We start from the raw sequence: 25,010 nt of genomic DNA, 5'->3' as shown, positions 1-25,010 counted from the left end.
ACAACACCTCCGTGCATACACAACTTCATCGACGACCACTCCTCGCCCGTTCCACTCGTTTCTTCCGCTGTCCTGGGCTGCAAAGGGCGAGCAGAAACACCATCTATCAATCCCGCCATAACCTCAACGCGCACTCACTTGACACCTTAGCCCACGGACGCTCCATACTCATTCCTTCCGGGACCCTGGAGGAAGATCGACGATTACTGCGTCACTATTTTCGTGAACCGTCGAATTCCACGTTTATCAAGCCCAGGAACCTAGCGGCCTCGTCAATCGCTTTGTGACTGCCTGTATTTAACAAGCCGACCTACGAAGATGATGCTATAGGACACACCACGCATTCGGCAATATACCTTCACCAGGACTCGGCCAAAGCTAGATACGAGAGGTCCATGACGCCTTGCCAGCATGGACTCTAGCCTCACAGCCGATCAGAACTTCTATGCGCAATCGAACCTGCACCAGCCCTTCCAGGATGAAAACAACGAGACCGCCTTCATCTCGGGAGCCTCGTCTGAACTTCGCAGCGGCGACGCAGACCACAACAAAGAACTTGCGAACAACAGTCTTCAACCAATGGGTATGGCTGGGTACACAAACAGCGGCGGCGCGGCAGCAGATCTTGTAGATTCGCCCGACGACTTCTACAAGGGGTTCCAAGGGAAGCTGGATACAACCGCAGGCATTCCGACCAGCAAGCCTACTTCTGGCCAGAGAATCAGCTCCACTCCGTTACTGAACAGCAATGGTACCACAGCAAAGTACCCAGTCATAGCTGGCTCGCACACGGCGGCAAAGCAATCATTCAGATCCGTATCCGCACCAATGAATGACGGCCGTGCAAAACCCGCGCCAGCTCTGAAAGGCGTGCCTCGAAGCCAACAGCCAAGCGTTAGAGACTTGTTGAAGCGTTTCGATCCCAATGGCGAGCAGGCAAGTTCACTCCCACGCAAAACTCCTCCCAGACAGCCACCAGCCAGGCCTCTCGATGCCTCCAACCGATATAGGCCAGCTGCGTCAATTCAAAAACAACAACCAGGCATAAGACCTGGCCAGGCTACGAGAGATGCATACGCCGGACCTGCGAAAACGCCTCCATCGAGGACCACACAGCGGAATAGGTTCGCTGTGGAAGACCAGCGTTCAAACAACACTTTATCTTCCGCGGCTCGTTCCCCCAATGCAAAGAATCAGTTTGGCGAGTTCACCAACGGCTCTCGGTCTGTGTCGAATCTTGCCATTTCGATTATCCCCCCAAAGCCCGCTGCAACAGACGCTACACGAAAACCACTCTTTGGAGAGATCGTCCCCACCGAATCTGGATCTCAAATAGCGTACGGCATCTCAGATCCTCGCAGTCGCGCTCGCCGAACCTCGGATTCCAGCCTCATGTCACAATCTTGGTCTCACCGGCGAAGTTCGTCTGATGTCGACGTATCCCCGACGTCTCCAACTGCTTGGTATCTCGGCGTCACCCCAAAATTGGATGACCTCGGGATGGGCGCTGCTCCAAAGCATGCCAGGACCCACAACCGATCCCAGAGCGATTTTTCTGGGTTTCCGCCTTCCAGCGTGCTCGTCGGGTCTAATGAAATGGCATTCATGAAATTGGACGAAAAAACAGACGAAAAATCCACACCTAAGGCAGCGTCGAAATCACGCCTGCCCATAAGCTCCAAGCGCACCAGCCATTCTTCAGCCTCTTCTACTCCCAGCACTCGGTCTTCCTCTCCGTTCGCGACAAAAATGATTGCATCCAACAAGAAGCCTGATACACGTCCGTGGAGCCCCCCAGGTCACAGAAGCACAGGCAGTCGACTGTCCGCTCGTGGCCAGGGCAGGAGTCCAGCAAAAATATCTACCAATAATGCCAGCCTGAAGGCTTATATCTCATCACCACCCCCAATGAAATCTCCACCCCTCAGGAGCTCCAGGCCAAGGCAGCCCGTCTCAGCGGCTACTACCGCAAGCTCCCGAAATAAGGTCTCCGATGCCAGTTCACGTGCGAGTTCTAGTTTCAGCAACCGCGCAGAGAGTAGGATCCAGGAGAAGGCTCGGATCAACAGGCTAGCCTCCGCGGGGCCCGTGGACTACGCGGCAAAGCGAGCCCGGATACAGCAGGCATTCTCGAAGACAATACAAGAGACAGAGCAGAAAGAGAATGATCAAGCACCTCTCGAAGGAGCTGCCACACAGAACGAAGCGGATCTCCAGGGCCCGTCAACAGTTGACCAGCGCACAGAATATGTCAAAGAACCCAAGTTAGTCGTCGATACCAGCTTCTCCGGCTCAGCAGCGCCACTGTCGAAAGACTCTCCAACTTTAGGCATGCCCGGAAGCTTTCCTCGGCAGCAAGCTGAAATCGACGAATCGCCATCCTCTGCAGTATCTAACGTGACGGCTGTCACTCTATTCGATAACGAACTGCAAACGGAACCGGCCCAGCATCATTCAGCCTCGAATTTCCCGCAAGATTCCACCCCGCAGCCACTGTCATCTCAGCGAGACTCCATTGGCAGTCCCGATGACTATTTTGACGCCAACGATGGCTCAATACAAATCGTTTTGGATGATGCGTCGAATGGGGAATCCCAGTTTCCAGACTTTGCCGATAGCCAGCGCCAGGTACTGGATGGTGAGCACCAATTGGAGCCTCTTACCTTTGTGGATATTGCCCCTCAGCCTTATGAGCAAGAGACAGAGTCCACGTCATTTGTCCGGGCCTCATCTCCTCACTCGGAGTTCGAACCAGGGCCAATTATAAGTGATGTCCACCCAGATGACGCCGCTGCTCTGCCTAAGGTAGACCATTCCATGTCCTACAGCGAAGTCATTACCACGTCTGACAACGATGGGGCTGTGCAATCCGACACTGGCGCGTTTGCACCTCCGACATCCTGGCCGTCTCGTCACAGCTCGCCAAGCCGATCTTCTTTGGGTTTGTCCAAACTAGATACATTACTATATTCATCACCCACAAAGTCTCCCAATCCACCTGATATTGAAGGCTCGCCAGTGACGGAGATCGACTATGGAAGCTCAGGGAGCGTAGGTGAAGCTGAAGACGTCGATCAACATGACAACCATCAAAGGGCCAGCCATCCATCGAACTGGTCAGATATTACCGTCGACGCCAGCAATAGATCGTCTTGGTATGTCAACACAAATTCGTCGTCGGGCTTGTTTCAAGAACCGTCTATACCACCCCCACCGCCTCCCAAGGAGCCTATACTTCCAGCGAAACCAGACGTTCCTCCAAAACCAGCAAGCTATGAGGAGCTTTTCTCCCCAAGACCCGATGGAGATGAAAGTTATGACAATTCCTCTGAGTTCTATTCGTCAATGACGGATCTAACGGGGATCAACCGCACTATCAAACCGCCTCGGAGCAAGTCGACAATACCCCCAATACCAGCACCGCCGCCGTGGCTTGCTGGGGCGCCGTCTTCGCCTGCACATTCTACCACGCGACGAAGGACGCCCCCACCCTCAAACGTGTGGAATCGTCACCCACCGCCAAGTTTGCATCGCTATAGCTTCAAGGACCCCGAGTCCAGACGTGTCAGCGGAGATGACATGTACTCTTATCGGCCATCTACCTCTACAGCCAGATCCAGCGCCCAGATTTCTGTGGAGGGGGATGCCGGTGAGACATCGCTCTCGAGCACAGACCATCTCTCCATCGATGCACCGCAGAACAGCGACGACAGTGTGGCTCCTGGAGCTGCCGCGGCGGCACTTCGCCATCGAAAAATGCTCATCCAGGAGTTAATTGATACGGAGGCTGTCTATCTCAAGGATATGAACGTGGTCGTTGAGATTTATCAAGGCACAGCAGAGGCTTGCCCAAAACTGGGCACTGGCGATATCAAAGCCATATTCCGCAACAGCGACGAGGTTATTGCATTTTCCGAGCGATTCCTTGCCGATATCAAGGCTTCCAGTACCGCAATCTACATCCCTCGCTCGACAAAGTCCAAGCAGGCCGACGCAGCGAAATCTGTTGAATCTACAGACACCGGAGACAGGCCTCTGTCGCTTGCAGAAGACGAGAGTGACTGGGCAAAGGACCAAAAGACCACGGTCGGCGAAAATTTCGGGCGCCACATCGAAGAGATGGAGAAGGTGTATGCCAATTTCCTGAAAAACAGTGAGCAAGGGACAAATCGCCTACAGTTGCTGCAGGCAGACCCCACGGTCAATGTCTGGCTGGAGGAGTGCAATGCGGTTGCAAAAGACCTGACTGGCGCCTGGGATTTGGATGCCTTGCTAGTAAAGCCGGTGCAACGTATCACACGATATCAGTTACTGCTGACGGGAATTGTCAAAAACACACCAGAGCTACATCCGGATTACCCGTCACTTCAGAAATCTCTCGAGGATATCAAGCGTCTCCTTGACAACATAGACGGTCAAAAGAAGCGCATTCACAAAGTCAATGAGATTGTTACTGGCCGCAAGAGGAAAGAGTCGGACATCCGATCTGGCCTAAAGAATCCATTTACTCGTCGTGAGAGAGCAGAAACAGCTGTCCTACACGACAGGGCGAATGAAGACCAGGAGTATCTCAAATACTGCGACAAATTCCACTCCGAGTGGATTCATTTGCAGTTCATCATCCGAGATATCGACCTCTACCTCGAGAATGTGACTCGTTGGGTCGACGACTTTTTGCGCTACTTGTCTGCAATCGAACTGGTAGTCCGAGCATCGCCGTCCAGTTATCCCGAGCTGGAGAGTAAATGGGCCCGGTTTAATCTGTCTATGAGAGACGTGGGGAAAGTAGCTTTGGAAGAACACGTAAGTGCCGCTCTCATTAATACGCAACTACCGGGATTGTACTAATGTCATAGCAGAAAGCTGCTATTCGGGAACACGTCCTAGAGCCATTTTCCAGCCTCACCAAGGCGTACATTCCACCACAGGCAGCTTTGAAGAAGCGCAACAAACGCCGCCCTGATTTCCAGAGGTTCGAGACTTTGAAGAGCCAAAATAAAAAGATCGATGAGAAGCTCGCCGAGCAAGTCGAGCAATACACGGCCTTGAACGACACGCTCAAGCTCGAACTGCCAAAACTTTCGTCTCTCAATGAAAACCTCAAGGACCTCTGCTTGGCTCGCTTGATTACTACACAAGTTGCGTGGTACTCCATCTGGAATGATAAGCTGAAGACCGTACTCGAACAGAACGAGCTACCAAAGGACGTCAACGACATCCTCGACAAGTTCAACCGCGACTTCAAGCACCAAGATGCCAGGGCACAGGCTATGAGCATTCTGAATGGGAGCACAGTGGCATCAGCTAGAAGCCGGCTCTCACAGTCGACTGCAAGGGACGATGAGGTGTCTTTGAAGTCAAAGAGTAGGGCGTCTACCACCAATAACCGTACTCGCGGCCTGTCAACCCAAAGCGAAGCCACAGACCAAACTCACAGATCTAGCGAGCAACCTCGTGCATCTCTCGTTGCAAACTCAGCCAGCCTTGCTGTTGTTGCACTGGGAGGTCGTCCAGATGCTCGGCTCAGTGTCGAATCCAGCGATAGGCCCCGACCAAGCGGGGAGTCAGCGAACAGCGGTCACCGCTCGCTGTTTGAATCGCCATACACTCCTACACGATGGGCTGAGGGGCTTCCTCCGCCTGAACCGTCGTTCTCTGACGCATTCAATTCTGCACTCCCATGGTCCAATACCGACGGTTCCTCTCAGAATGACGCAAGCAGGCGGTCGTCTCAGGTCCCTTCTGAGCACCGGGACATCCCTCGTACCAGCTACAAGATTCTTTATGTAGTCGCCAGTCTCCACGAGTTCAACATTGAGGCTACGAAAACAGAGGCGGGCTACCCTTACCTCACATATGAAGACGGCGAGGTTTGTAATTGTTCCACCTTGACAAACATCAGCCAGCTAACCATTTTGCAGATCTTTGACGTGATTGCTGAAAAGGGCGAGCTATGGCTCGCAAAGAATCAAGACGACCCAATGGAAACGATCGGTTGGATTTGGAACCAACATTTTGCTAGGATGGTGGAATACTGATCCGTTCCTCCCGTCACATCTGGCAAAGACAATTTTCCTTCGATTGCTGACCTTTGGGATTTATCCACGCGTTTTACAACGCCACTTTACTTCTCTTGCTGTGGATATACTTTGGTATTCCCCACGGCGTTTTGGCTGAGACTGGCAGCCATTTTTTCTGCAGGTTCTCTTCTTTTCTTCCCTTTAGCGCTCTTTGCCATTTTGGCTTTATACCTCCAGTACTCTTCTATGTTGCTTTACTCATGAAAGGCTTTCGGAATATCAGTTGTATTTATGATGGGATGATATTACACGAGGCTCGGATAGCGGGATAGGAGTCAATTTGAGTTGATTCGGGGCGAAACGGGGCGAAAATCATGTTATATATTACTAAAAGGGTGGGGCGATGACAGGAGTTGACGGAAGGTATACCGTGATGATGAGTAGGTGGAACATAGACAGTTGAACAATGGAAGAGTGTGATAATTGATACATCCAAGAAACATAAAGATATAGCTCATAATCTAAGCTCTCTGGGGACCATCCCTCTCCGTAGAGTAAAATACCAAGGCCCATCCCCCAAACGCCGCCAGCCTGTAACAGCTTTGCTCCAGTATCAGTTAAACGCCTGCCTATAAAACCGTGCCCGCTCCCATGTATGTCAAAAAATGTCCCGCTTTAAGCCTTTCGCTCGACTTGTACGCTCTTGCGATCTTTCTCCATCTGGCTGAAGTCGCCATGGCCCTCAAGACTCTCCATGAAAGACTGGATAGCATGGAAGTAACCCGGCTCCAGGACGGAAGAGTTGTGGTCGCCTTCTTCGATGGGCTTCCAGATCTTTGTTGGGGATTGGCAGAGCTCGTAGAGCTTGCGCATGTGTTCGGGACTGTATGTATGTGGTCAGCTGATGTAGCAGGTTACGGCTGTGAACATATATGATGATGATGCGAAGGACGAAGGATCAGAGTTGTCATAAGACGTCTTGTATAATCTGGGACCCGAAGGGCTCATGTTTTGTGGATGGAAATATAGTCATCATTTCGTCGGTGGGGATGGATATGAAATGGGGGAGACGTACGGGACTATCTCGTCCTTGAGACCAGAGATGAAGAGCACGGGAACCTCGGTTATGGTGGGAATGATGGTTTCGGAGGGCCAGATCTGGTGGCAGAGGAGGGCGAGATAGCGGGCTGGTGGGATAACACTGAAACAGTCAGTGACGTACAACCGCAATGGGGGACCAGAGCAACTCACGAAGGGATGAGTTTCCTCATCGACAGAAAGGTGTTCTCAAGTATTAACCCCGAGATCTTCCCGCTCTTCTGGTTCTTCGCGACCAGTTGAATGCTGACTGCACCTCCCAGGCTCTGTCCATAGACTACAATCTTGTTGTTCTTGGTCTCGTGCCTGTTCGTCAGATAGTCCAGAGCGGTCTGTGCATCTATCATCAGTCCCCTCTCGTCGGGACTACCTGTGCTCAGACCATAGCCGCGGTACTCCAGCATGAATACGCTGCAGCCCATCAGCTCCGCTATCATCTGCGCAATAGGGACACGGTGTCCAATGTTTCCGGCATTACCGTGGAACATCAGCACCGTCGTCGGCACCGCCTGGGCTTGGTTCGGTGCGCGGATGAAGAAGGCAGAGAGCTTCTCGCCGTCGGGTGTGGGGATCTGGAGGTCTTCATAGTTGTCGATGCCGTAGTGGCTCGGCTTGGGGACCTTGGTACGGGCATCGCCGGGGACGTGCGATGGGTAGATGAGGGCTCTGAGAGTGTCGCGTGTCAGCTTGCATTGAATTGGGTGTTTGGGGGGGGGGGGTGAATGGAGACTGACTTTTGTTTGAAATAGAGAGCAGAGCTCAATATGACGGCAAAGCCCTATGACGAAACAGATTAGCAGGCTGGTGCATCGCCGTACCTCTCTGGGCGTTGGATGAAGGCTGACTGACTGACGAGACTATCACCGGGACACGCATCCAGGAAGCACACGTCACACCGAAGGACGTGAGAAGCTCCAAGTAGGAAGGAGCTGCTGACCCATGAGCGGACATGCTCATCTCACGGCAAAGCAAGGAAGAGAGAGAAGGAAGGAAGGAGGAAGAGGGAGAGCGGGAGAGACTTGAGACAAAAGAAATGAACTAAAAGTTTAAGTTCCAGACGAGATACGGGAGCATCAGGTAGCAGGTAGCAGGCATCAGGTGAGCCTCTTCCCCCGCCCTGGGGTTTTGGGTTTTGAGTTTTGAGATCAAAAGGGAAGAGTTGCAGATTGCTGAGCTGGTTTCTGTACTGGGATATTGTATTGTACTGTACAGTTTCTTTTTTGGATTGTGGAGATTTTTTGTGTGCTGGGGAAAGGTAAGGGTGGGTGGTGGGTGGGTGTACATTTTGGGATTTTGGATAAAAAGGGTACTTGGCGAGACGCCATAAGCCCTACGTTAATGTAGGTACCCGACGGCTGGTCATTTTAATTGCGTTAATATAGTAAATATGCCTAAATATGCTAGTATATGCTGGCAATGGGCATGTAAATCAGCCCAACGGAGAGAAAATGATATAGCACGATCGAATAACTGGGCTCTAATATTGTCTAATATTCTCTAATACACTCTATTATACTCTATATTGATATTGACTCTATGTTGACTGTGCCTGTGCCTATGCCTGTGCCTATGCCTGTGTGATTTGCGATGTGCGATGTGCGATGTGCCGCAATAATCATAAATCCAAATCCCTATCGATGGGCGGCTAGACTATGCCATAAAGCATAAAGCCATAAATTCTATTTATGAATTTATCTCTATCAGCTATCTATTTCTATTTTTTCCCAAACGCATCACGTACCAAAAAAATCCCCATTTTCCACCATTTTTCCCAGGGGAGAAATCCCTGTCCAGGCTTCTCGTTGGCCCAACTGCCCCTCCCCCCTCCTCCCCTCTGACAACCTGACACAACTACAACCCAAGAAAAACCCAAGAAACCCATCAATCCTGCCCTTTGCGCCTGCACCTGCTCGACAATCTGGAACCGCCGTCTCACTTCAACACTCACTCTTCCTCCTCCTCCTCCACCCCCCCCCCTTCTCCCCCCCATATACTTGTCGCAAAACATACATTACACTACGACAATCACATCTTATCCAACAAGAGACACACACACACCAATTTTAACAACAACAACGTCTTTCCGACTTCAATCTTCACCGCCTCTCTCACATCCTTCCACCCCCCGACAACCCAACCCCACAACCATCCTTCTTCGCGCCATCCGACATCTTCCATAGACAGATTCATCATATAAAAAGTCCACTCTGTTACACCGCTCACGCGAACATGGTCTCGTTTTCATGCGAGGTACGTACACACAACACAGACCCCACTCAACCCCCCCAGCAGGCCCTTTCCTTCATCCTGGGCCTCATTTTATGGCCCTCACTAATTGCGCCTACAGGGTTGTGGTGATGTCCTCACAAAGAAGAAACTGGACTCTCATGTGAACCAGTGCCGAGGTGCCTCATTTACATGTCTCGATTGCATGGTGCACTTCTGGGGCACCGAGTATCGCAGCCATACTGTACGTTGTTTACCCTATCCCAAAACCCTCGTCGCGTTTGCTAACCCCCTCGCAGAGCTGCATCTCTGAAGCCCAAAAGTACCAAGGCGCGCTCTACAGACCCGAGAAGGAGAAGAAGGGAAAGAATAACAACAATGGCGCGAGAAAGGCATATATTGAGGATGCTCCCGAGGTTGAGGACCACAACTCCCACATCGCTATCGTGGATGCGCCTCCGGAGGCCCCAATGCCGCCGTCAGCCGCACCAGACTTCGAGCACCAGGAACCCGTAAATGTCTTCGATTTCTACGTTGGTGCGGAGACGCCCAACCCATCGACCGTCAATCTCGCCGCAGCAGAGCGGCGCCGCCTCGAAGACGCTGCGCCTCCGACCCCGAGTCCAGCATACGCGAACGGCTCCGGAGCTGTTGTTCGTTTCAGCCAGATTGAGGATGAAGGTTCCGAAGCGCTCGTCCAGTACGGCACTGGCCCAGTACCAACTGACGTCCGCACACCAGCACCTAAGGAACGCAAGTCGAAGTCCAAGGACAAGGTCACCTCCGCCTCCAAATCCGACAAGAAGCGCAAGCGCCTCCATGTCGATACCTCAGCAACCTCATCCGTCGACCGTGACCTCGAGATGACCGACGCACCACCAGTGTTGCACTCAGGTCTCACCGGCGGCCTCCAGAAGATGATGGCGCGCGATGGCGCCTTCCCACCCAGCCCAGACTACTCAGGTGACAACGTGGAGGCATCGCCAGGTAGCCCACTCAAGCGCTCCAAGCGCACCAAGGAGACCAAGAAGCACCATAGCGAGGGCGGATTCGGCACAGCCATCATGCAAATGATTACCACCACGAAGAAGCCGCGGAAGAGCAGTAAAGAGCACAAGGAGAAGAAGGAGCGTAAACACGACGAGGACCGCCCGAGGAAACAGTCGCGAACCAAGCACAGGGATGCCGACCAGAAGATGATCGAGTACAAGTCCTCGGCGGGCGCCTCGCAAGACCCAGGCCAAATGGTGGTGTTCAAGGCGTCTGATGGCCCGGAGGAGCTCGCAGGGATGCTCCTCGGATTCGTGAGCAAAGGCCCAGGGAGCGAGCGCGGCGTCAGCATGAACAAGGCTCTGAAGAGGTATCATCGCATGAGGGCATCCAGCGGACTCGGAGCTGGCAAGGGTGCAGAAGAGAAGGAACTGTGGAAGAGCTTGAGGATGCGGAAGAATGATCGGGGAGAGATAGTGTTGTTTTTCTAGGATCCCTAAGATTTCGAATGGACGAGGGAAAGCATTTTACGGCCGACCGATCGATCGAAAGTTTGATTCTTGTGTATACATCTCTTTAGTACTATCATCGTCACGATTCGTGCGAGCGGGTTGGGTTATCGACGCATTGGAGCGTGCGCTTCTTGGTACCTCCGTTTAATAATTTCGAACATTTTCATCCACGTTTTGTGAGTTTGCATTTGCGTGTTTGTGTTGAGAGAACAAGTCTGGCACTCAGCGCAAGAACGGTTGGCATGTCGGCATTGAAAGGGGCTGTGGCGTTGTTGTACGGTCTAGGGCCACCCGGGGTTCGGATGCATTTCGTTGTCATGGATAATAGATACCAAGATTTTCTCTGGCGTGGGATTTCTATGTATGGTGTGTTCAAGGGCTTACTCCGTCTGGCTACGGAGCGATATCCATGGTCAGTTTGGGGGCGTCTGTACTTGTTATATATAGTATTGATATTATTCTGCTTGTCATCTACACCCTACTAAACACGTTCTATGTGCACAGAGAGATCCTAGTCTATTGCCCTAGACGCCTGGGCAATTGAATAACCATCCCGTATATCATTTCCCATATACGTTCAATCGTCATCGTCCTTTCCACTCGAGTAGTCCCCAAGAAGGATATCATCCTGGCCCAATCCCGTGCTCGTATTCCTCACCCACTCGGTCTCGACACGGAAGAATATCCAGATCCAGCGTCTGAACACCTCAAGAGCCTGGATGCAGAATATGCCACCCTCCCAATCGTTAAACTGGTCCAGGTGGGGGCTCAATTTCAGAGTCCAGGTGATTCGCAGGAGAAAGTCGAGACCTATAGCGACATAGTAGATCTCGCTTGCCCGGAAGACCATCTTGCGTCGCAGGCCATACGGGTGCTCTGGGTTGGAGCGTGCAGGCGACAGGAGAGTGAGGTCCCAGTCATTAGCTACGTCCCAGTAGAATGAGTAGGACGAGTTGACAATCACCGCCAGTAGCCACAGTCGGTACAGTGATGTCTCGGCAGCAGTAGCGGTGGTTGACGCATCAGAGCTGCTTCGCTGCAAGGCGCTCAAAATGATGACGGGGAAGGCGGTGGCATATTTCAGCGCGTTAGCCAGGTGCACGCCGCCTGATCCAGTGGACACCAGACTTGTTGTGCGGTGGTTGGCGTCCCGCACGCGACCGTACTCGATTAGACATTGTCGAAATCGGATGGCGCTTGGGATGGCGATGATGAGCGGCACCAAGAAACGTCCGCCGCAACGGCGATCGGGCTGCTCTGTCGCTGATCCATTGGTAGTCAGGAACATGCAGACGGATATGAAGAGGTCTGCGAGGATCTTGGAATAGGAGGTGAGCACATCGGCGAGGAGGATATCGCCGAATTTGCCATCTTTCGCCTCAGCAATTCCGCCTACAGCGACGCGGCGTAGGGTTTTGAGGAAGTGGTATCGCCCTGTTGTGGAGTGGTATCGTAGTGGGAGAACGAAGAGGAGGGCGAGGAAGAGCAGGTAGGTCATCGGCATCCAGTCGTAGAAGATGACGAGTTCGGCATCGCGGTGGGAGAAGATCCAGAATGTAACGAGTGACAGGCCGAGGGAGCCGGAGAGGATGGTCGCCAGACGGTATGTAGACAGATGATGCGCGGCTTCGGTCAAAGATTGTCGGCCGGGGTATCTTATGAGGGCTGGGACGTCCTGCAACGACGTCAGGAGGGCATTCAACGGAGTGGACAGTCGACTTACGATTTTAAGAAAGGACAGGTACTGCAGGTTGGCGCCCCAGGCCCAGACCGCTAGAGGATGTCAGCAGGAGAGTATCAATGGCAGAAGAATAGAGCGTACCAGCAACAATTATAAGAGCGCATCTGTATGGCAGCGGCAGCGTCCGACTGAACGAGTCGAGCTGTGGCTCAACAGACGGGTCTCCATCCATGGTAGCGTTGTGAAATAATAACCATCGAGGCCAGCGATATAGAATTTCCAATCTCTAAAGATATATCCTGCTGATGTGAGGGTAAAGACAAAATATGTCGAGGTCGCCAAGTTTGCAAAATAAATAAATTTATTAATACAATTAAACAATTAAATGTTGATTTGACCGCGTGTCAGTCGTGACACATGGAACATAGATAAAAGCCGCCAAGACCCCGAGATAGGAAAGGCGCTATTTGATAAGTGCCGGGTCGTGGTCCCCACTACAGCCAGCGTCCAGCCTCGGCTTCATATCCGTCATATTCATGATCGACTTTACAAAGCCGCAGCTTCATTTCTCGACAACCTCCTCGAACCAGATCAGCTTCTACTACCACGGCATACAGTATATGATCTGTATTAGTTGGCGACCTCAATAATTGGCTCGAAATACCTCTCGAAGGGCCCTGAGCCTTTCAACCCACCATGTCCGATCATGTGTCCAAGACAGCTCGCCCAGCTCCATCCGTGCCCTCCACGTCCTTCAACTACCCTTTCGCTGCCGCACCAGACATAATTCGGTCACATCAGAAAGATGCATACTTTGAGGGCGTCCTCATGAACCACATTTCCGACATACTGCGACAACTCTACGGCGCACGCTTCCTCCACAAGTGGACGGCCGAAGCAAGCACGTTCGCCGACCTCTCATATCTCGCCCTCACAACTCTCATTGGCAACCGCACACTCGGCGAGGAATACTGCGATATCATCCAGATTGAAGACGACACCCTCAGGTTACCCAGCATAACGCGCCGAGCTGGCTACATCCTAACCGCCATCCTTCTCCCATACTCCCTCAACCGCCTCCTTCCTTCATTCCGCGCCCGGATCCGCGCCAAGCTCGAGCGCAACCTACGCCGCTTATCGAAGGACCAGCAGCAATCCTCGCGATCCTATAAGTTCCAATCATATATCCTAAGGCATCTTGCCGCAATCACTTCCCCGTCACCCATCCACGCCGCCACCCTCACCGTCTTCTACTTCACCGGCTCGTACTATCAGCTCTCCAAGCGTATCTGGGGCCTGCGCTACATCTTCACCAAGAAAATCGGGGAATCGGAAGCCCGCATCGGCTACGAAGTCCTCGGTGTCCTCCTTGTCCTCCAGATCGCCGTCCAGAGCTGGATACACCTTAATTCGACGGTTGCCGAATTCTCGCAGCCGGCCCATACCGCGAATGCCCAGGGCAGCGGCACTGCTGTCCTCGACAATGGGGTCGAGATTTCCCTCAACGAGAATTCATTCACTTCTAGCAGCGAGCTGCTCCTAGATGCCTCCACGGGCGCGGGATCTACCATAAATATCGAAAGGGCGATGCATACACCCGTTCTCAGCGTCCCGAGGGTGGAGCTTAAAGGTGATGATGTGATGGCGTGGATTAAAGGCGCCCAGCAACGGCGCTGTACATTATGTTTAGAGGACCTGAAGGATCCGAGTGCGACGCAGTGTGGACATGTATTCTGCTGGACGTGTATTGGAGACTGGGTGAGGGAGAAGCCAGAATGCCCGCTTTGCAGGAGAGGCTGTCTGGCGCAGCACATTCTGCCGCTGAGGTCGTGATGGGGCGCATAACTAGGCTTAGAGATGTCCCAGGCGAGCTGTAATATTACAAATAATTGTCATATAGAGGCCATATATGCCACAGGGCAGTGTCACAATTTAATGATCATGTCATGCTTAATCAGTCGTGTTTAAGGTTTTAAAATGAGCTTCTAATACAGCTACTTCTTCCATCACTCCACATCTGGCATCTTCGTTTGGCCACTGGCTGGCACCGGCGCTTCTTCTGCTGCACTCGCATCTGCAACCTCAGTTTCATCAACTGCGCCAGCAACGACTGCGCCAGTTGCACCCTCGGCACTCTCCTCCCATGCTCCAACCGCATCTTCCCAATTCTCCACAACGCTCTCCTGCCTCTCTCTCTCCTTTCCCTTCTCCTTCTCCTTCTTCTTCCCCGCCGCCTTACTTCCAAGAACCGTGAACGAATTCTTGCCACTGGCAGCCCACTCGTCGACGACTCTCTTCTTCACAGGCGCACCCTTGACAACCTGGCTCCACCCTCCCGCAGATCCAGTATCCTCTCTCCGTGCAACATTCAAACTCGCGTCCACGGCGCAGAGCGCGACAGCTCCCGCCAGCTCCTTCTCGAGCACCACCTTGGTAAGCGCAGGCTTGAGGCGCTGCAGAGTTGCCTCGTCGACGCCGTCTGCGAGACTCGCGCGTACCACGATCTCCTCACTAGGGAGGAACTCTATTTTCCACCCCGCGATCTGCGCAGTCGCCGGATCGGATGCAACAGCAGCGCGGAGCTCATCAAGGGTGAGTGCGAAGCGTGGGTTGGCGAGTAGCAACGCATTGAACGGAACACCCGTGGTTGCAGGAGCGTTCTTGGGTGCCTCGACCACAGGACGAAGCTTGAGGCACTGGCTGAGTGTCTTCATCGGTGCGCTGGTAAAGCGTGGCGCCTTGAAGAGGACTACGTGTCGGTGGGGTTCAGGGTCGACGGATTCGGTGTCGAGAGCAAAATCTTCCGCGAGGGAGTGCAGGAAGGCACGTTGAGCGGCAGACATGGGCTTGAATCGGAACTGCTTGGCAGTTGTGTCGGCAGCGAAGACACGGAACTCACGCTCTTGTGTCTGACACCACTTTGGACTCCCCTTGAAGAAGTCGAGAGTCGCCGCGGAGTATGGAATATGGTCATCCGTGTGGTCGGATGGGATATTGAGGGCGGCAGCAAGCTTGGCATTGCGTTGAAGGCGGAGACATTCGTCGTCGCAGGCCAGGGTCTTGCGTTCAGTCACTGGCGTCGCTTTGGTGGCTAGGCAGCGCACTTCTTGCTTAAGGTGCTGGCAGGCGCAGGTTATGATAACCTTGGCCTGGCACGGCTTGTCTTCTTTGCACGGATACGGCGCATGGCAGGGCTCGAGGCAGATGTGGCCGCAACCTGGTGTGGTTTTGGTCTTACCGCAGACGTGGGGACATTGAGTGAGTAAAGCATCCTCACAGTCGCCAGCCCGATGGCATGGCTTCTGGCAGGAGTGAATGCCGCAACGAAGGCGATGTCCGCAAGTCTGTCCACAGGATATCTGCGTAGACCAACACGGTTGGTTTTTAAGGATTTTCTTGCCGCACATGCATGTCTTCTGCACAAGGTAGGGACACTTGGGGCAGGACTCTCCATCGCCGTGGCACTGGTGGTTTACTGCCGGGTGGCCACATGCGGTGCGCCTGTTGCATTGGTGTGGACAAGGAGGCGGCTGAGTGCCGCATGGGAGCGGTGGGTGAAGCACAGTCCGACCGCAGTTGCAAGAGATCTCATCAAAGATGGCTTCTCTACACGCACCGCATGCGCCACGGTGGCAGAGTTCTTGACAAGTATGCTCTGGGTTCCCACATTTCAAATCTCTCCCGCAGACTCTCGTGCATATGTGCTCTGCCTCATAGTCTTCCGTTGTCCCACGAGATACCTTCTGCTTTCGCTTCGCCGCAATGCGTTCCCCAGCAGGCTTCTCGCCAGGACAACAATGCTCTCCACATTCGTGTCGTCCGCAATTGAGGGCTGTCTTGCAAATCCTCATGCACTGCGGGAGAGCCTCGGTACCTTGGTGGCAGATGGTTGATGACGTCGTTCGTCCACATCGGCAGACAATGGGCACGACCTTGAGACAAGGCAGGCACTCTCCTTCGTGGCATTTCTGCTGGCATTCGTGTCCACAAGCCAGCTGCTTTAAGCACAGCTTCTGGCAATGCGGAATGGGCTCTTCGCAGGAACTTCTCGTACAGTCCAGGTCTTTCAAAGTACTCTTTCCACAAGGGCAGTGGGTGATGACATCTGGCGATAGTGGACAATGTGGTACATCGGCTGTCTGTTCATGGCAGCTCTTCTCGCAAAAGTGGCGTCCACAGTCATAGGCGCGTTTGCAAACGTTCCCACATTCGAATGATCCGGTCCAGTTGTCAACCTCGTTGTCATCCTTCACAATGCTACTGTCCTTTTCGTCGCCTCTATCCGAGCAAGGCACCATCTTCTCGACCTTTCCGCAATAACAGCGCGATTCGACGAGTACTTCGCAGCTTCCGCAGAGCCCTTCATGGCAGCCCTTCACGCACTCATGCTCCCCACAGGGCATCATATCACCACACTTTTTGCCGCAGCTCCAGCCACTATCGTAATGAGTGTCGATACACCTCTTACTAACCTCGTCCTTCCCACAGAAACAAGCTTGTACAGGTCCCATATGAGGACATGGTGGGCATGGTCCAGCATGGCATATCAGGTCGCAAGGATGCGGGCAATTCCGTGGTGCTCGAGGCTTCCCGCAGGTCTGTCCACATGAGTGCGGTGGTAGTCCAGGAATGGCCTTCGGGTCGACATCCTTTGCACACCAGCAGGTATATGACTCTGGCATATCATCCTTGGGTAGATTACACCCAGGACATCTCCACTGCCTTGCCGGCGGTAGCTCTCCTTCCTGTAGTTGCTGGCGGTTCTGCTGCGTAGACCCCTCGTTCTTCGCCCATTTCTTTACGCACGACAGGTGGAAAACGGTCCAGCAGGTCTTGCACGACCATACCTTTGAGTTCTTGAGTACTTCGCTAGTGCATATTGGACATTCGTATAAGCCGTGTAGGATGTCCTCGTGTGTTCGGGTTGCAATATCTGCAGCCTGCGACTTCGAAAACCGTCGCTGCCTCCCGATATTTGGCGGAGGGTGGTTGTGGGTGGCGGTGGTTCTGGGAACTACTGTTTGGCCAGGTGTAAACGCCGGTGCGTCAGCCTGCAGCGATAAAGGTGCTGAGCCTCCGCTTGCTCCTCCCGCGGACGTGAGCTGCCCGCCAAACGCTCTTCCCCCCGCACCTCCCATCACATGCCTAGGCGCTCCTCCTCTTTGACCCGGCCTTCCGCCTCTGCCCCGACTTGATTGCCCATTGTTCCTTCGGTTTGGGTTCGGATTTGAGCCCGGAGCTGCCTGCGCCACTGGAGCTGGAGGAACAGCGGTTGCGTTTCCAAGGGTCGGTTGTGCTGGTGTGTCTCGTGGGGCTCCTGGGATAGGAGCAGTCCCGTTCTGTGCGCCTCCTCGCCGTGGTCTTCTATAATGTCGAGGTCTTCCGCCTCGACCTGCACCTTGTGCTGGTGGTGCGCTGGGTGTTGACATTCTTTCTTCTCTATCTGTATACGTAGCAGGAATCGCAGTCGCCACTTTCGTAATTGCTGTTCTTAAGGTTGTCTCGTGGTGGTCTCTCTTCTCTGAATGGTGGCGAACAGAGACTGAATATTAAATAACTTGCGCCTTCGAAATATGGCGACTTCAAACGTTTTCAAAAAACAATCAATGCAAAAGAGAATATTAGTAGGACAAAGCGCTCGTCAGTACTAACAAAATGATCCCAGATGCAGAGCAAGAGACTACCTGATCGCTATTTTAAATGTAGACGATGAGTCAAACGTGGGGTAGAAGTTCGAACTTGGGCTGTGTTGATTTGTGGCGAGGCTGCGAGGCTACCAAACGAGGCTAGCGACGACATAGCCATCCATCCCCAGTTTCAGGCCGAACTAGACCATAGTAAGATGTGTCATGGCTCATATCGACTCACAACATCTGCAAGGTCCAACTTTATGAAATGCCTCCGCGGCGACATGTGACGTTGGCACTCATCGCCATCGTGGCGTTCATCGCTTTCTCATTCCTCCTCTCAAGTGGGGGTCAACAGCGTGCGGCTTTTGATACGAGTATCGTCCCCAGCGACAGTGTGCTCCATGGCGTCGCAACGGCGCCAAAACTCGAGAATGCAACAGTAAAGTAAGACACTGTCGCACCTCTCTAATGGCAGCGGCTAACCCAATCGACAGAGCCGAACTGGGCAATGCAGCCTGGAAGCTGCTCCACACCATGATGGCGAAATTCCCGGACCAGCCGACGGAAGAAGACAGCACGTCGCTCAAATCCTTTGTCTATCTCTTTGCACGACTATACCCATGTGGTGAATGTGCACGGCATTTCCAGCTCTTGTTAGAGAAGTACCCGCCGCAGGTGCGGACGCGGTCGAGCGCAGCGACGTGGGCGTGCCATGTACATAACGAGGTGAATACTCGTCTGGAGAAGGAACTGTTCGACTGCTCCAAGATCGGGGATTTCTACGACTGTGGATGCGGTGGGGATGACGATGAAAAGGCGGTGGCAACGACAAAGCCCAAAGTTGGGTCGGGCAGTTTTACGCCGCTGAAGCTGGAGAAGGATGGAGGGTAAGACTCTTCTCTAGACACACTACAGCGGATGGATGCTAATCAACATAGGCTTACTCGAGGGGGTTGAGACTAAAGTAGTCGTCCAGGATATCTATTTGAATCCGGACAATCCATAGCGTGTGAACCAAGTTTGTTCCGCGTAATGTGTATATATATTTACGTGGGCGAAGGATGCATGTACATTAAAGGGGTATCAGCAGGCTGGCTCTGACAAGGAAAAACCTTACAATAACATGGATGCTCGTCATTCCTCTGTAAAACTATCACCTATATTTCTACACAAAAGCCAGTCCCCCCACCCCCCAACAAGCACACTTCAAAAAATCCCGCTGCAAGTAACAACTTTCATCCCTTTTTCACACCCCCATCTAGAAAGCCAACTCCTTCTTGATCTCCGCAATCGCCAAACCCGGGTTCAGGCCCTTGGGGCATGTCCTCGAGCAGTTCATGATGGTGTGGCAGCGGTAGACGCTCATGGAGTTATCGAGCGCAGCCTTGCGCTCCATCTTCTTCTCGTCACGCGAGTCGGCGAGCCAGCGGTAGGACTGGAGCAGGACGGCGGGGCCGAGGTACTCCTCCGAGTTCCACCAGTATGAGGGGCAGGAGGTCGAGCAGCACGCGCAGAGAATGCACTCGTAGAGGCCATCGAGCTTCTTGCGGTCCTCTACACTCTGGAGATACTCCTTGCCCTGTTTTGCGTTAGTTCCTGACCCCAAAAAACGGACGGAGGCAATCTTACGTGTTCGGCTGGGGTTGTGCGCTGGAGGTATGGCTTGATGGACTTGTACTGCTTGTAGAAGTGGGTGAGATCCGGTACGATGTCCTTGACAACGTAAGTGTGGGGGAGAGGGTAGATCTTCGACTCTTGGGTGGTATCGGTCGGGATGCGGCCTGAATATCGCGTCAGTACATGTTCAAGAGACTCCATTCCAGCATATGTCTGCTGAAAGACCGGTGCAACTCACATAAGCAGGCCAGGGTGTTGACACCGTCAATGTTCATGGCGCAACTGCCACAAATTCCCTCTCTGCAGCTTCTGCGGAAGGTGAGTGTCGGGTCATCCTCGTTCTTGATGCGGATAAGCGCATCGAGCATCATAGGTCCGGTCTTGTTCAGATCCAGGGTATAAGCCTGCATCTTCGGCTTGGTCGAGGGCTCATCCGGGTTCCATCTGTAGATGTGGAAGGTCTTGGTCCTCGGAGCCGCTGGCGCCGGCTCACTGCTCGGGGCAGTAGCTGGGCTGGTAGCTGCAGGCGCAACGGATGCGAAGGAGCGGATAGCAGTCGCAGGCCTGAAGGCGGAGCGCGATGCCGCCACGAGGCGTGCTGAGGAGCGGAGAGAAGCCATTGGGAGACCGGGTAAGGAAAAGGAGCTTGCGAGAGCGATGATCAACGCGTGTGAGCGATTGGAAATATCGCTAGTGCCCCCGAGGTGCACAATCGAATGTTGGCGTCAAAAGGAAACCCGTGGCTACGGTTGCAGGAGAGGAAATTCGGAATGATGTCGTTGGCGATGTGTGTCGCTGTTCGCTCGGCACAGGACCTCGGGTGTTGTGGTATCTAGCTCTGGAAGGGAAATGTTGCATGGGTATGGTAGCTTATGTCAGGTGTGTTGGCCAATCAAAGGTCACGTAATTGTCAATGCTGGGAAAAAAAGTCACGTTTCTCCGGACTGGCTCGGAATAGGATTTCTGGGTAGACGGGAGTTTGGTTGCACGTGATCCGTGTAATCATTCTCATATTTCTATGTGAACGTCGAGAAAATATTTATGCTCTATGAATTGACAATGAACTTAGACTAGTAAGTATTCAGACTCATTGCTATATTCTCATTGATCTACTTGACGGATTTGGAGGTGCTGGATTGGGGTATAATTTATTATATTTAAAGGTATCTATTATTTTTAATTGATTGAAATCATAAAAATAACAGCACTCCCACCAAACCACCTGCAGACAAAAACAAAGTACTGACACAAACAACAATATCATTCATTCATGAACTTCCCCGCATGTAAAAATGCTAGAGCTAACCTCTCCCACGGACATCGTTCTATCCAGTTTTGGTTGCAACGTAGCCACCGCCTTACAAAAAAAACAGCAAAGGTGCCGACCCCACCGAGCGCCGAATAAAAAACTGTCCCTGCCCACCGTCTTCTCTACATAACTCTCAATAATTCTCCCAACCCCACATCTCTTTTATGCCTCTAATCCTCATCATAGTCCTCTCTCCCTTGTCCCGCCTTTCCTCCACCATCCTTGCGGATCGGGATCTTAACGCCCTGTGTCGCGAAACACTTGCTGAGCGGCGTGCTCTCCACCACGCCCGGGAACTTCTTGGCCGAGTATACGGTAAACACATCACTGTAGCACAGTGCAAGAACGGGTGCCTTGCCAGTGTTGAGGACAGACATCTGGTTCGCGGGGTTGCCGTTGGGTGTCTTGGAGGGGCCGCCGACGTTGGTGAAAGAGAAGCGGAGACTATGCGTGTCAGTGAGGTGTGAGAAATTGGAGATTGACAGACATACCGGAAGTTTCCCTCAGTTCTGATGCTCATGTCCTGTAGGACAAACCAGATGCCAATCTTGTCGTGGGGGTCCGCGAGCTTGGAAGCACTGGCCGCGAGGCTGCCGATTAGGTTGCGGGTGAACATGCCTTGTGGCGGATTTGAGATAGGTGGGCGTGGAGCAACGGCTGGGTCGTACATCAGATTGCTGCGGAGTTGGTTAGCATATATGAGATTGGAAAGCTGATTGGACCCGGGTGGAGGACTTACTCCGATGGTCTCGGCGCGTTGGAGGCGACCGGATGGACGGCATCACCCGTATGGTAGAATATGTGATGGTTTGGAGGCTCTCCCCCTGATCCAGGGTGGTAATTTTGGCGCTCTTGCCCTTGACCATACTGACCTTGTTGCTGGGGCTGGCCATACTGTCCTTGTGGCGGCCCCTGTTGGAATTGCTGCTGGGTTTGGCCATATGCATTTACTTGAGGCTGGCCAGGGTAAGGGTTGTACTGCCCTTGAAGTAGCGGTTGGTTGCTATGGTACGGATATTGAGGATCGCGGACTATACTGGGTGGGCCAGTGGGCGTTGGCATTGGGTTTGAGTAGACCGGGTGGTCGCCCGCCTGTGCCTGAGCGTACGAGGTGGGGATAGTTGAGGAGATGGCTGGGGACGCAGACGAGTGTCGGACGAGATTGACTTCGTGCTTCCCATCGGCAGACCACAGATCAACAGTCAGTACGAAGGAACCGTGATCGATGTCGCTATAAATTGTCAGCAGCTGTACATCAGGATACCTGCACTCGCGACGCTTACTTGGTATCGATTTCATTCCCAGTAGCCACATCCGTTATGACAACCCTTATGCATGGTGGCGGGGTAATGGGCCGGCGATCCTGGAAAGTTAGTGACAGGACACATAAAAAAGCGCCGTCGACAACCTACCTTGTCTCCAAAGCCACACATCCGCGCTCGTTTGGGCTGCTGCATAACCTCAAGCCTGTCAGATAACCATAGTCAGCATACATCCAAAAAATATACCCCAGCATGGGCTATGGAAGTGAGGCAGAGGGAATAGCAACGATTCTTCAAGCCGTGCTACGGCCGTAGCCGACTGGAATCCAGGGGTCGAAAATGGACTTACGTATATCTCCTACCCAGCTCAATCATACTAAAGCTCGGTGGATGATCACTAGCCTGCTGCTGCACGGCCGGTAGGATCGGGGTGCCATCCGCTCCATTGTGATTTGACGGCGAATCGAGTGGCATCAACGGATTCGGGCCTCGCGTTGGGACCCGGCCCAGCATCTCTGGCTGGCCACCTTGCCCTTGCGAGCTCTGGCTGGCACGATGGCCTTGTGGGTTTGGGCTGTAACCGTACTGCTGCTGGTCGTTTGGTGCGTGCTGCATGTGGGGCTGGTCCTGGTGCCCCTGATATTGTGGTGCATCCGGGCGATAGTTGGGGTTGCCCATGGGAGGAGACATGTTATATTGTGCGCCGTGTCCGGTAGGGTCGTCATGCGCGTAGTGCGATACTTTCATGGTGGTACTCGGGTTCGTGGGAATATAGAAGAAAGATGCGACACGAGCAATGACCGAGGAGGGGAGGACTCGAAGAAATCTTGTGGGCGTCGGGGTCTGTAAGGGAAGGCGCTATGCGATGGTGCCCACTCCGTAGCTGAGGACAATCCCCGCGCCTTCTGTTTATATATAAAGCTTATCGTGCACGGCGCGCTGTACTAGTTGCTTCTCTTTGCATCTACGTCGTCGTCTGGCGGGCGCGGTAGGTTTTGCGTGATCTGCACAACGGAGCCCAACAATAATGATGGACGTACCCTGTAATGCCGTTCGACCCGACTCCTTTCTCTGCAGGTCGACACGGATCAGCACGAGGCGCAGAGAGAGAGAAAGTTCCTTCTTCTGCGTTCGGGGTCCGAGACAAAATGTGAGCAGTCGCCCGCGTTATATAGATCTGCTGTGCAGAGGGGTCGTTAAAAGGAGTGGTGGTGTTCACTCAGCGGCCAGTGCTAGTGCGGGGGGGGAGCTTCGTTGGAAAGGTCCGTGTGGTGTGGATGCTGCGGATGATGGTGTGTGCTTTTGGATTGGCAAGATTTCGCGCACAGGGCGTTGGCTGACTGATTGACAGGAGGGAAGGAGCGGCGATAATGGGAGACTTTGAAGCTTGAAGCTTTTTTTTCAAGTCGTCCTAGCTTCCTGGCGTTACAATTGCGATTCCTGATCGATGAGACTCTTTTTGTCGATCCAAAATTATTTGGAATGGGGGACCTGTCAATAACCAAAGTCAGGAGCAGCTCCACAATATCGGCTGATATCAAGCATCATCTCATCTCATACCTCCACTTTCAGCGGACTCTTAAAATTGGCGCCTAGTCTTTTTGTCTCTAACCTGGCGGACCTGCGTATATGCGTATAGGTAGGGTAGTACTCGGATCGGATAGTGAGTGGCACACACTGCGACAAGGTAGGTGTAAGGGAGAGTGCAGATAGTATAGCTATAGTATACGACCTATTGCGGCAGATGCAAGGAAGATTGAAGGAAGTTGGAAATAGTGGAAACAATTGAGGTGAACAGAACAGAATTTGTGCGCATATATATATATATACACAAAGAGTATTGTGTATTCACACAGGATGGATCAGTCAGTTTGGGGGAGGAAAGACAAGAAGGCGAAAAGAGGCAAAAGGCAAGCTGGATGATCTACCTCTAGGAATGTTCGGGTAGTGCACGGTAGAGTAGTTGAGTAGGTCGTAGCGAGGAAGTACTGGCCACTATAACTTAGCGGGAGAGGTACAACAGTTTACTGTGAATAGCTGTTCACAGCTGTGGACAGTACTCTGCGATGGCATGTACTCCATACAAACCATACAAACCAGACAAACCCAACCAGAGCCTTTCACTTGTATAGTACAAATTGTATAGTACGAATATAATTACTACTACACTGCTACTAAATTACACTACTACTGCTACTACTACTATACTACTACTATTCTACTATTATACCGTATTTGTGCTACATAACGGGTACTGAAATGAACGGTGTCACTGGAAGCAGTTCAGTATAGTTCAGTATAGTTCAGTAGTTTCAACGGTGTTACTCGTCGCCGGGTTGGACGGTGCAGGTGTCACTCACGCCATAAACGTCACACCTGGAATTGGTGGAATAGTGGCACCGAAGGCGGACGATCGAGGGTCTGTTCGAGGTCTGCTGTGGACCGTCAAAATAGCAATAAGAGCAAAAAGAGCAAAAAGAGCAAAAAGACTCTAAGAATACCGTCCTTCCTGCACCCGTATATAAATAGGCCCAACAACGTCCTGTGCTGTAACCCTTCCATGCCTGTGTACCTCGTACATCTCCCGCCTGACAGCATCCATTCCAGCCATCGTACAAAGATCACACAGCACAGTTCGTACAGTAATCATCCCAAGAACCTCACC

The 25,010-nt window shown here is 52.7% G+C and overlaps 9 protein-coding genes across 9 annotated transcripts; 4 read left to right on the top strand and 5 right to left on the bottom strand.

The window, feature by feature from the left end:
• Positions 1-18: 18 nt before the first annotated feature.
• VE01_01713 (uncharacterized protein) lies at positions 19-6,508 on the top strand. Its single transcript, XM_018271231.2, has 3 exons — positions 19-4,803; positions 4,860-5,870; positions 5,922-6,508. Exons 1-3 carry the CDS (start codon positions 412-414, stop codon positions 6,036-6,038), a joined length of 5,520 nt encoding a protein of 1,839 aa, XP_018133758.1. The 5' UTR covers positions 19-411; the 3' UTR covers positions 6,039-6,508.
• VE01_01712 (uncharacterized protein) lies at positions 6,485-8,382 on the bottom strand. Its single transcript, XM_018271230.2, has 5 exons — positions 7,968-8,382; positions 7,853-7,896; positions 7,272-7,784; positions 7,096-7,221; positions 6,485-6,903 (listed from the first exon to the last, which is right to left on the bottom strand). The coding sequence occupies exons 1-5, from the start codon at positions 8,073-8,075 to the stop codon at positions 6,696-6,698; spliced, it is 999 nt and encodes a 332-aa protein (XP_018133757.2). The 5' UTR covers positions 8,076-8,382; the 3' UTR covers positions 6,485-6,695.
• A 705-nt stretch (positions 8,383-9,087) lies between these two features.
• VE01_01711 (uncharacterized protein) lies at positions 9,088-11,314 on the top strand. The gene is made up of 3 exons (XM_018271229.2): positions 9,088-9,368; positions 9,466-9,588; positions 9,644-11,314. Exons 1-3 carry the CDS (start codon positions 9,348-9,350, stop codon positions 10,823-10,825), a joined length of 1,326 nt encoding a protein of 441 aa, XP_018133760.1. The 5' UTR covers positions 9,088-9,347; the 3' UTR covers positions 10,826-11,314.
• ERD1 (protein-ER retention protein) lies at positions 11,280-14,041 on the bottom strand. The gene is made up of 3 exons (XM_018271228.2): positions 12,669-14,041; positions 12,570-12,619; positions 11,280-12,521 (listed from the first exon to the last, which is right to left on the bottom strand). The coding sequence occupies exons 1-3, from the start codon at positions 12,757-12,759 to the stop codon at positions 11,424-11,426; spliced, it is 1,239 nt and encodes a 412-aa protein (XP_018133759.1). The 5' UTR covers positions 12,760-14,041; the 3' UTR covers positions 11,280-11,423.
• On the top strand, positions 13,071-14,471 carry PEX10 (peroxisome biogenesis factor 10). Its single transcript, XM_018271227.2, has one exon. The coding sequence runs from the start codon at positions 13,224-13,226 to the stop codon at positions 14,358-14,360; it is 1,137 nt and encodes a 378-aa protein (XP_018133896.1). The 5' UTR covers positions 13,071-13,223; the 3' UTR covers positions 14,361-14,471.
• On the bottom strand, positions 14,305-18,186 carry FAP1 (FKBP12-associated protein). Its single transcript, XM_018271226.2, has one exon. It carries the CDS (start codon positions 17,954-17,956, stop codon positions 14,534-14,536), a length of 3,423 nt encoding a protein of 1,140 aa, XP_018133897.1. The 5' UTR covers positions 17,957-18,186; the 3' UTR covers positions 14,305-14,533.
• VE01_01707 (uncharacterized protein) lies at positions 18,124-19,460 on the top strand. Its single transcript, XM_018271225.2, has 3 exons — positions 18,124-18,601; positions 18,652-19,044; positions 19,096-19,460. The coding sequence occupies exons 1-3, from the start codon at positions 18,423-18,425 to the stop codon at positions 19,112-19,114; spliced, it is 591 nt and encodes a 196-aa protein (XP_018133894.1). The 5' UTR covers positions 18,124-18,422; the 3' UTR covers positions 19,115-19,460.
• SDH2 (succinate dehydrogenase complex, subunit B) lies at positions 19,252-20,584 on the bottom strand. Its single transcript, XM_018271224.2, has 3 exons — positions 20,013-20,584; positions 19,787-19,938; positions 19,252-19,736 (listed from the first exon to the last, which is right to left on the bottom strand). The coding sequence occupies exons 1-3, from the start codon at positions 20,392-20,394 to the stop codon at positions 19,416-19,418; spliced, it is 855 nt and encodes a 284-aa protein (XP_018133895.1). The 5' UTR covers positions 20,395-20,584; the 3' UTR covers positions 19,252-19,415.
• A 328-nt stretch (positions 20,585-20,912) lies between these two features.
• Positions 20,913-24,233, bottom strand: VE01_01705 (uncharacterized protein). The gene is made up of 7 exons (XM_018271223.2): positions 23,906-24,233; positions 22,695-23,836; positions 22,496-22,550; positions 22,367-22,446; positions 21,823-22,314; positions 21,575-21,760; positions 20,913-21,527 (listed from the first exon to the last, which is right to left on the bottom strand). The coding sequence occupies exons 2-7, from the start codon at positions 23,090-23,092 to the stop codon at positions 21,254-21,256; spliced, it is 1,485 nt and encodes a 494-aa protein (XP_018133892.1). The 5' UTR covers positions 23,093-23,836; positions 23,906-24,233; the 3' UTR covers positions 20,913-21,253.
• Between the last annotated feature and the right edge of the window lie 777 nt (positions 24,234-25,010).

Source organism: Pseudogymnoascus verrucosus, assembly GCF_001662655.1.
Source record: "Pseudogymnoascus verrucosus strain UAMH 10579 unplaced genomic scaffold scaffold_5, whole genome shotgun sequence".
NCBI classification, from domain to species: Eukaryota; Fungi; Ascomycota; class Leotiomycetes; order Thelebolales; family Thelebolaceae; genus Pseudogymnoascus; species Pseudogymnoascus verrucosus.
The sequence above is the reverse complement of the archived record's forward strand: the minus strand, read 5'-3'. Positions and strand labels throughout refer to the sequence as shown.

Excerpts from the sequence above, each read along its gene's own strand:
- FAP1 (XM_018271226.2), bottom strand. The coding sequence starts at position 17,956 with ATGTCAACACCCAGCGCACCACCAGCACAAGGTGCAGGTCGAGGCGGA.
- VE01_01713 (XM_018271231.2), top strand. The coding sequence starts at position 412 with ATGGACTCTAGCCTCACAGCCGATCAGAACTTCTATGCGCAATCGAAC. Across the intron at positions 4,804-4,859 it reads AAGTAGCTTTGGAAGAACAC|AAAGCTGCTATTCGGGAACA; the intron begins GTAAGTGCCGCT and ends ATGTCATAGCAG. Across the intron at positions 5,871-5,921 it reads TCACATATGAAGACGGCGAG|ATCTTTGACGTGATTGCTGA; the intron begins GTTTGTAATTGT and ends ACCATTTTGCAG.
- ERD1 (XM_018271228.2), bottom strand. The coding sequence starts at position 12,759 with ATGGATGGAGACCCGTCTGTTGAGCCACAGCTCGACTCGTTCAGTCGG. Across the intron at positions 12,620-12,668 it reads CGCTCTTATAATTGTTGCTG|CGGTCTGGGCCTGGGGCGCC; the intron begins GTACGCTCTATT and ends GACATCCTCTAG. Across the intron at positions 12,522-12,569 it reads ACCTGTCCTTTCTTAAAATC|GACGTCCCAGCCCTCATAAG; the intron begins GTAAGTCGACTG and ends ACGTCGTTGCAG.
- SDH2 (XM_018271224.2), bottom strand. The coding sequence starts at position 20,394 with ATGGCTTCTCTCCGCTCCTCAGCACGCCTCGTGGCGGCATCGCGCTCC. Across the intron at positions 19,939-20,012 it reads CAACACCCTGGCCTGCTTAT|GCCGCATCCCGACCGATACC; the intron begins GTGAGTTGCACC and ends CGCGATATTCAG. Across the intron at positions 19,737-19,786 it reads GCACAACCCCAGCCGAACAC|GGCAAGGAGTATCTCCAGAG; the intron begins GTAAGATTGCCT and ends AACGCAAAACAG.
- VE01_01712 (XM_018271230.2), bottom strand. The coding sequence starts at position 8,075 with ATGAGCATGTCCGCTCATGGGTCAGCAGCTCCTTCCTACTTGGAGCTT. Across the intron at positions 7,897-7,967 it reads TCCCGGTGATAGTCTCGTCA|GGCTTTGCCGTCATATTGAG; the intron begins GTCAGTCAGCCT and ends GTTTCGTCATAG. Across the intron at positions 6,904-7,095 it reads CTCAAGGACGAGATAGTCCC|TCCCGAACACATGCGCAAGC; the intron begins GTACGTCTCCCC and ends ACATACATACAG.
- VE01_01711 (XM_018271229.2), top strand. The coding sequence starts at position 9,348 with ATGGTCTCGTTTTCATGCGAG. Across the intron at positions 9,369-9,465 it reads TGGTCTCGTTTTCATGCGAG|GGTTGTGGTGATGTCCTCAC; the intron begins GTACGTACACAC and ends TTGCGCCTACAG. Across the intron at positions 9,589-9,643 it reads CCGAGTATCGCAGCCATACT|AGCTGCATCTCTGAAGCCCA; the intron begins GTACGTTGTTTA and ends ACCCCCTCGCAG.
- VE01_01707 (XM_018271225.2), top strand. The coding sequence starts at position 18,423 with ATGCCTCCGCGGCGACATGTGACGTTGGCACTCATCGCCATCGTGGCG. Across the intron at positions 18,602-18,651 it reads CTCGAGAATGCAACAGTAAA|AGCCGAACTGGGCAATGCAG; the intron begins GTAAGACACTGT and ends CCCAATCGACAG.
- VE01_01705 (XM_018271223.2), bottom strand. The coding sequence starts at position 23,092 with ATGAAAGTATCGCACTACGCGCATGACGACCCTACCGGACACGGCGCA. Across the intron at positions 22,447-22,495 it reads TGTGTGGCTTTGGAGACAAG|GATCGCCGGCCCATTACCCC; the intron begins GTAGGTTGTCGA and ends CTAACTTTCCAG. Across the intron at positions 21,761-21,822 it reads AACGCGCCGAGACCATCGGA|CAATCTGATGTACGACCCAG; the intron begins GTAAGTCCTCCA and ends CCAACTCCGCAG.
- PEX10 (XM_018271227.2), top strand. The coding sequence starts at position 13,224 with ATGTCCGATCATGTGTCCAAGACAGCTCGCCCAGCTCCATCCGTGCCC.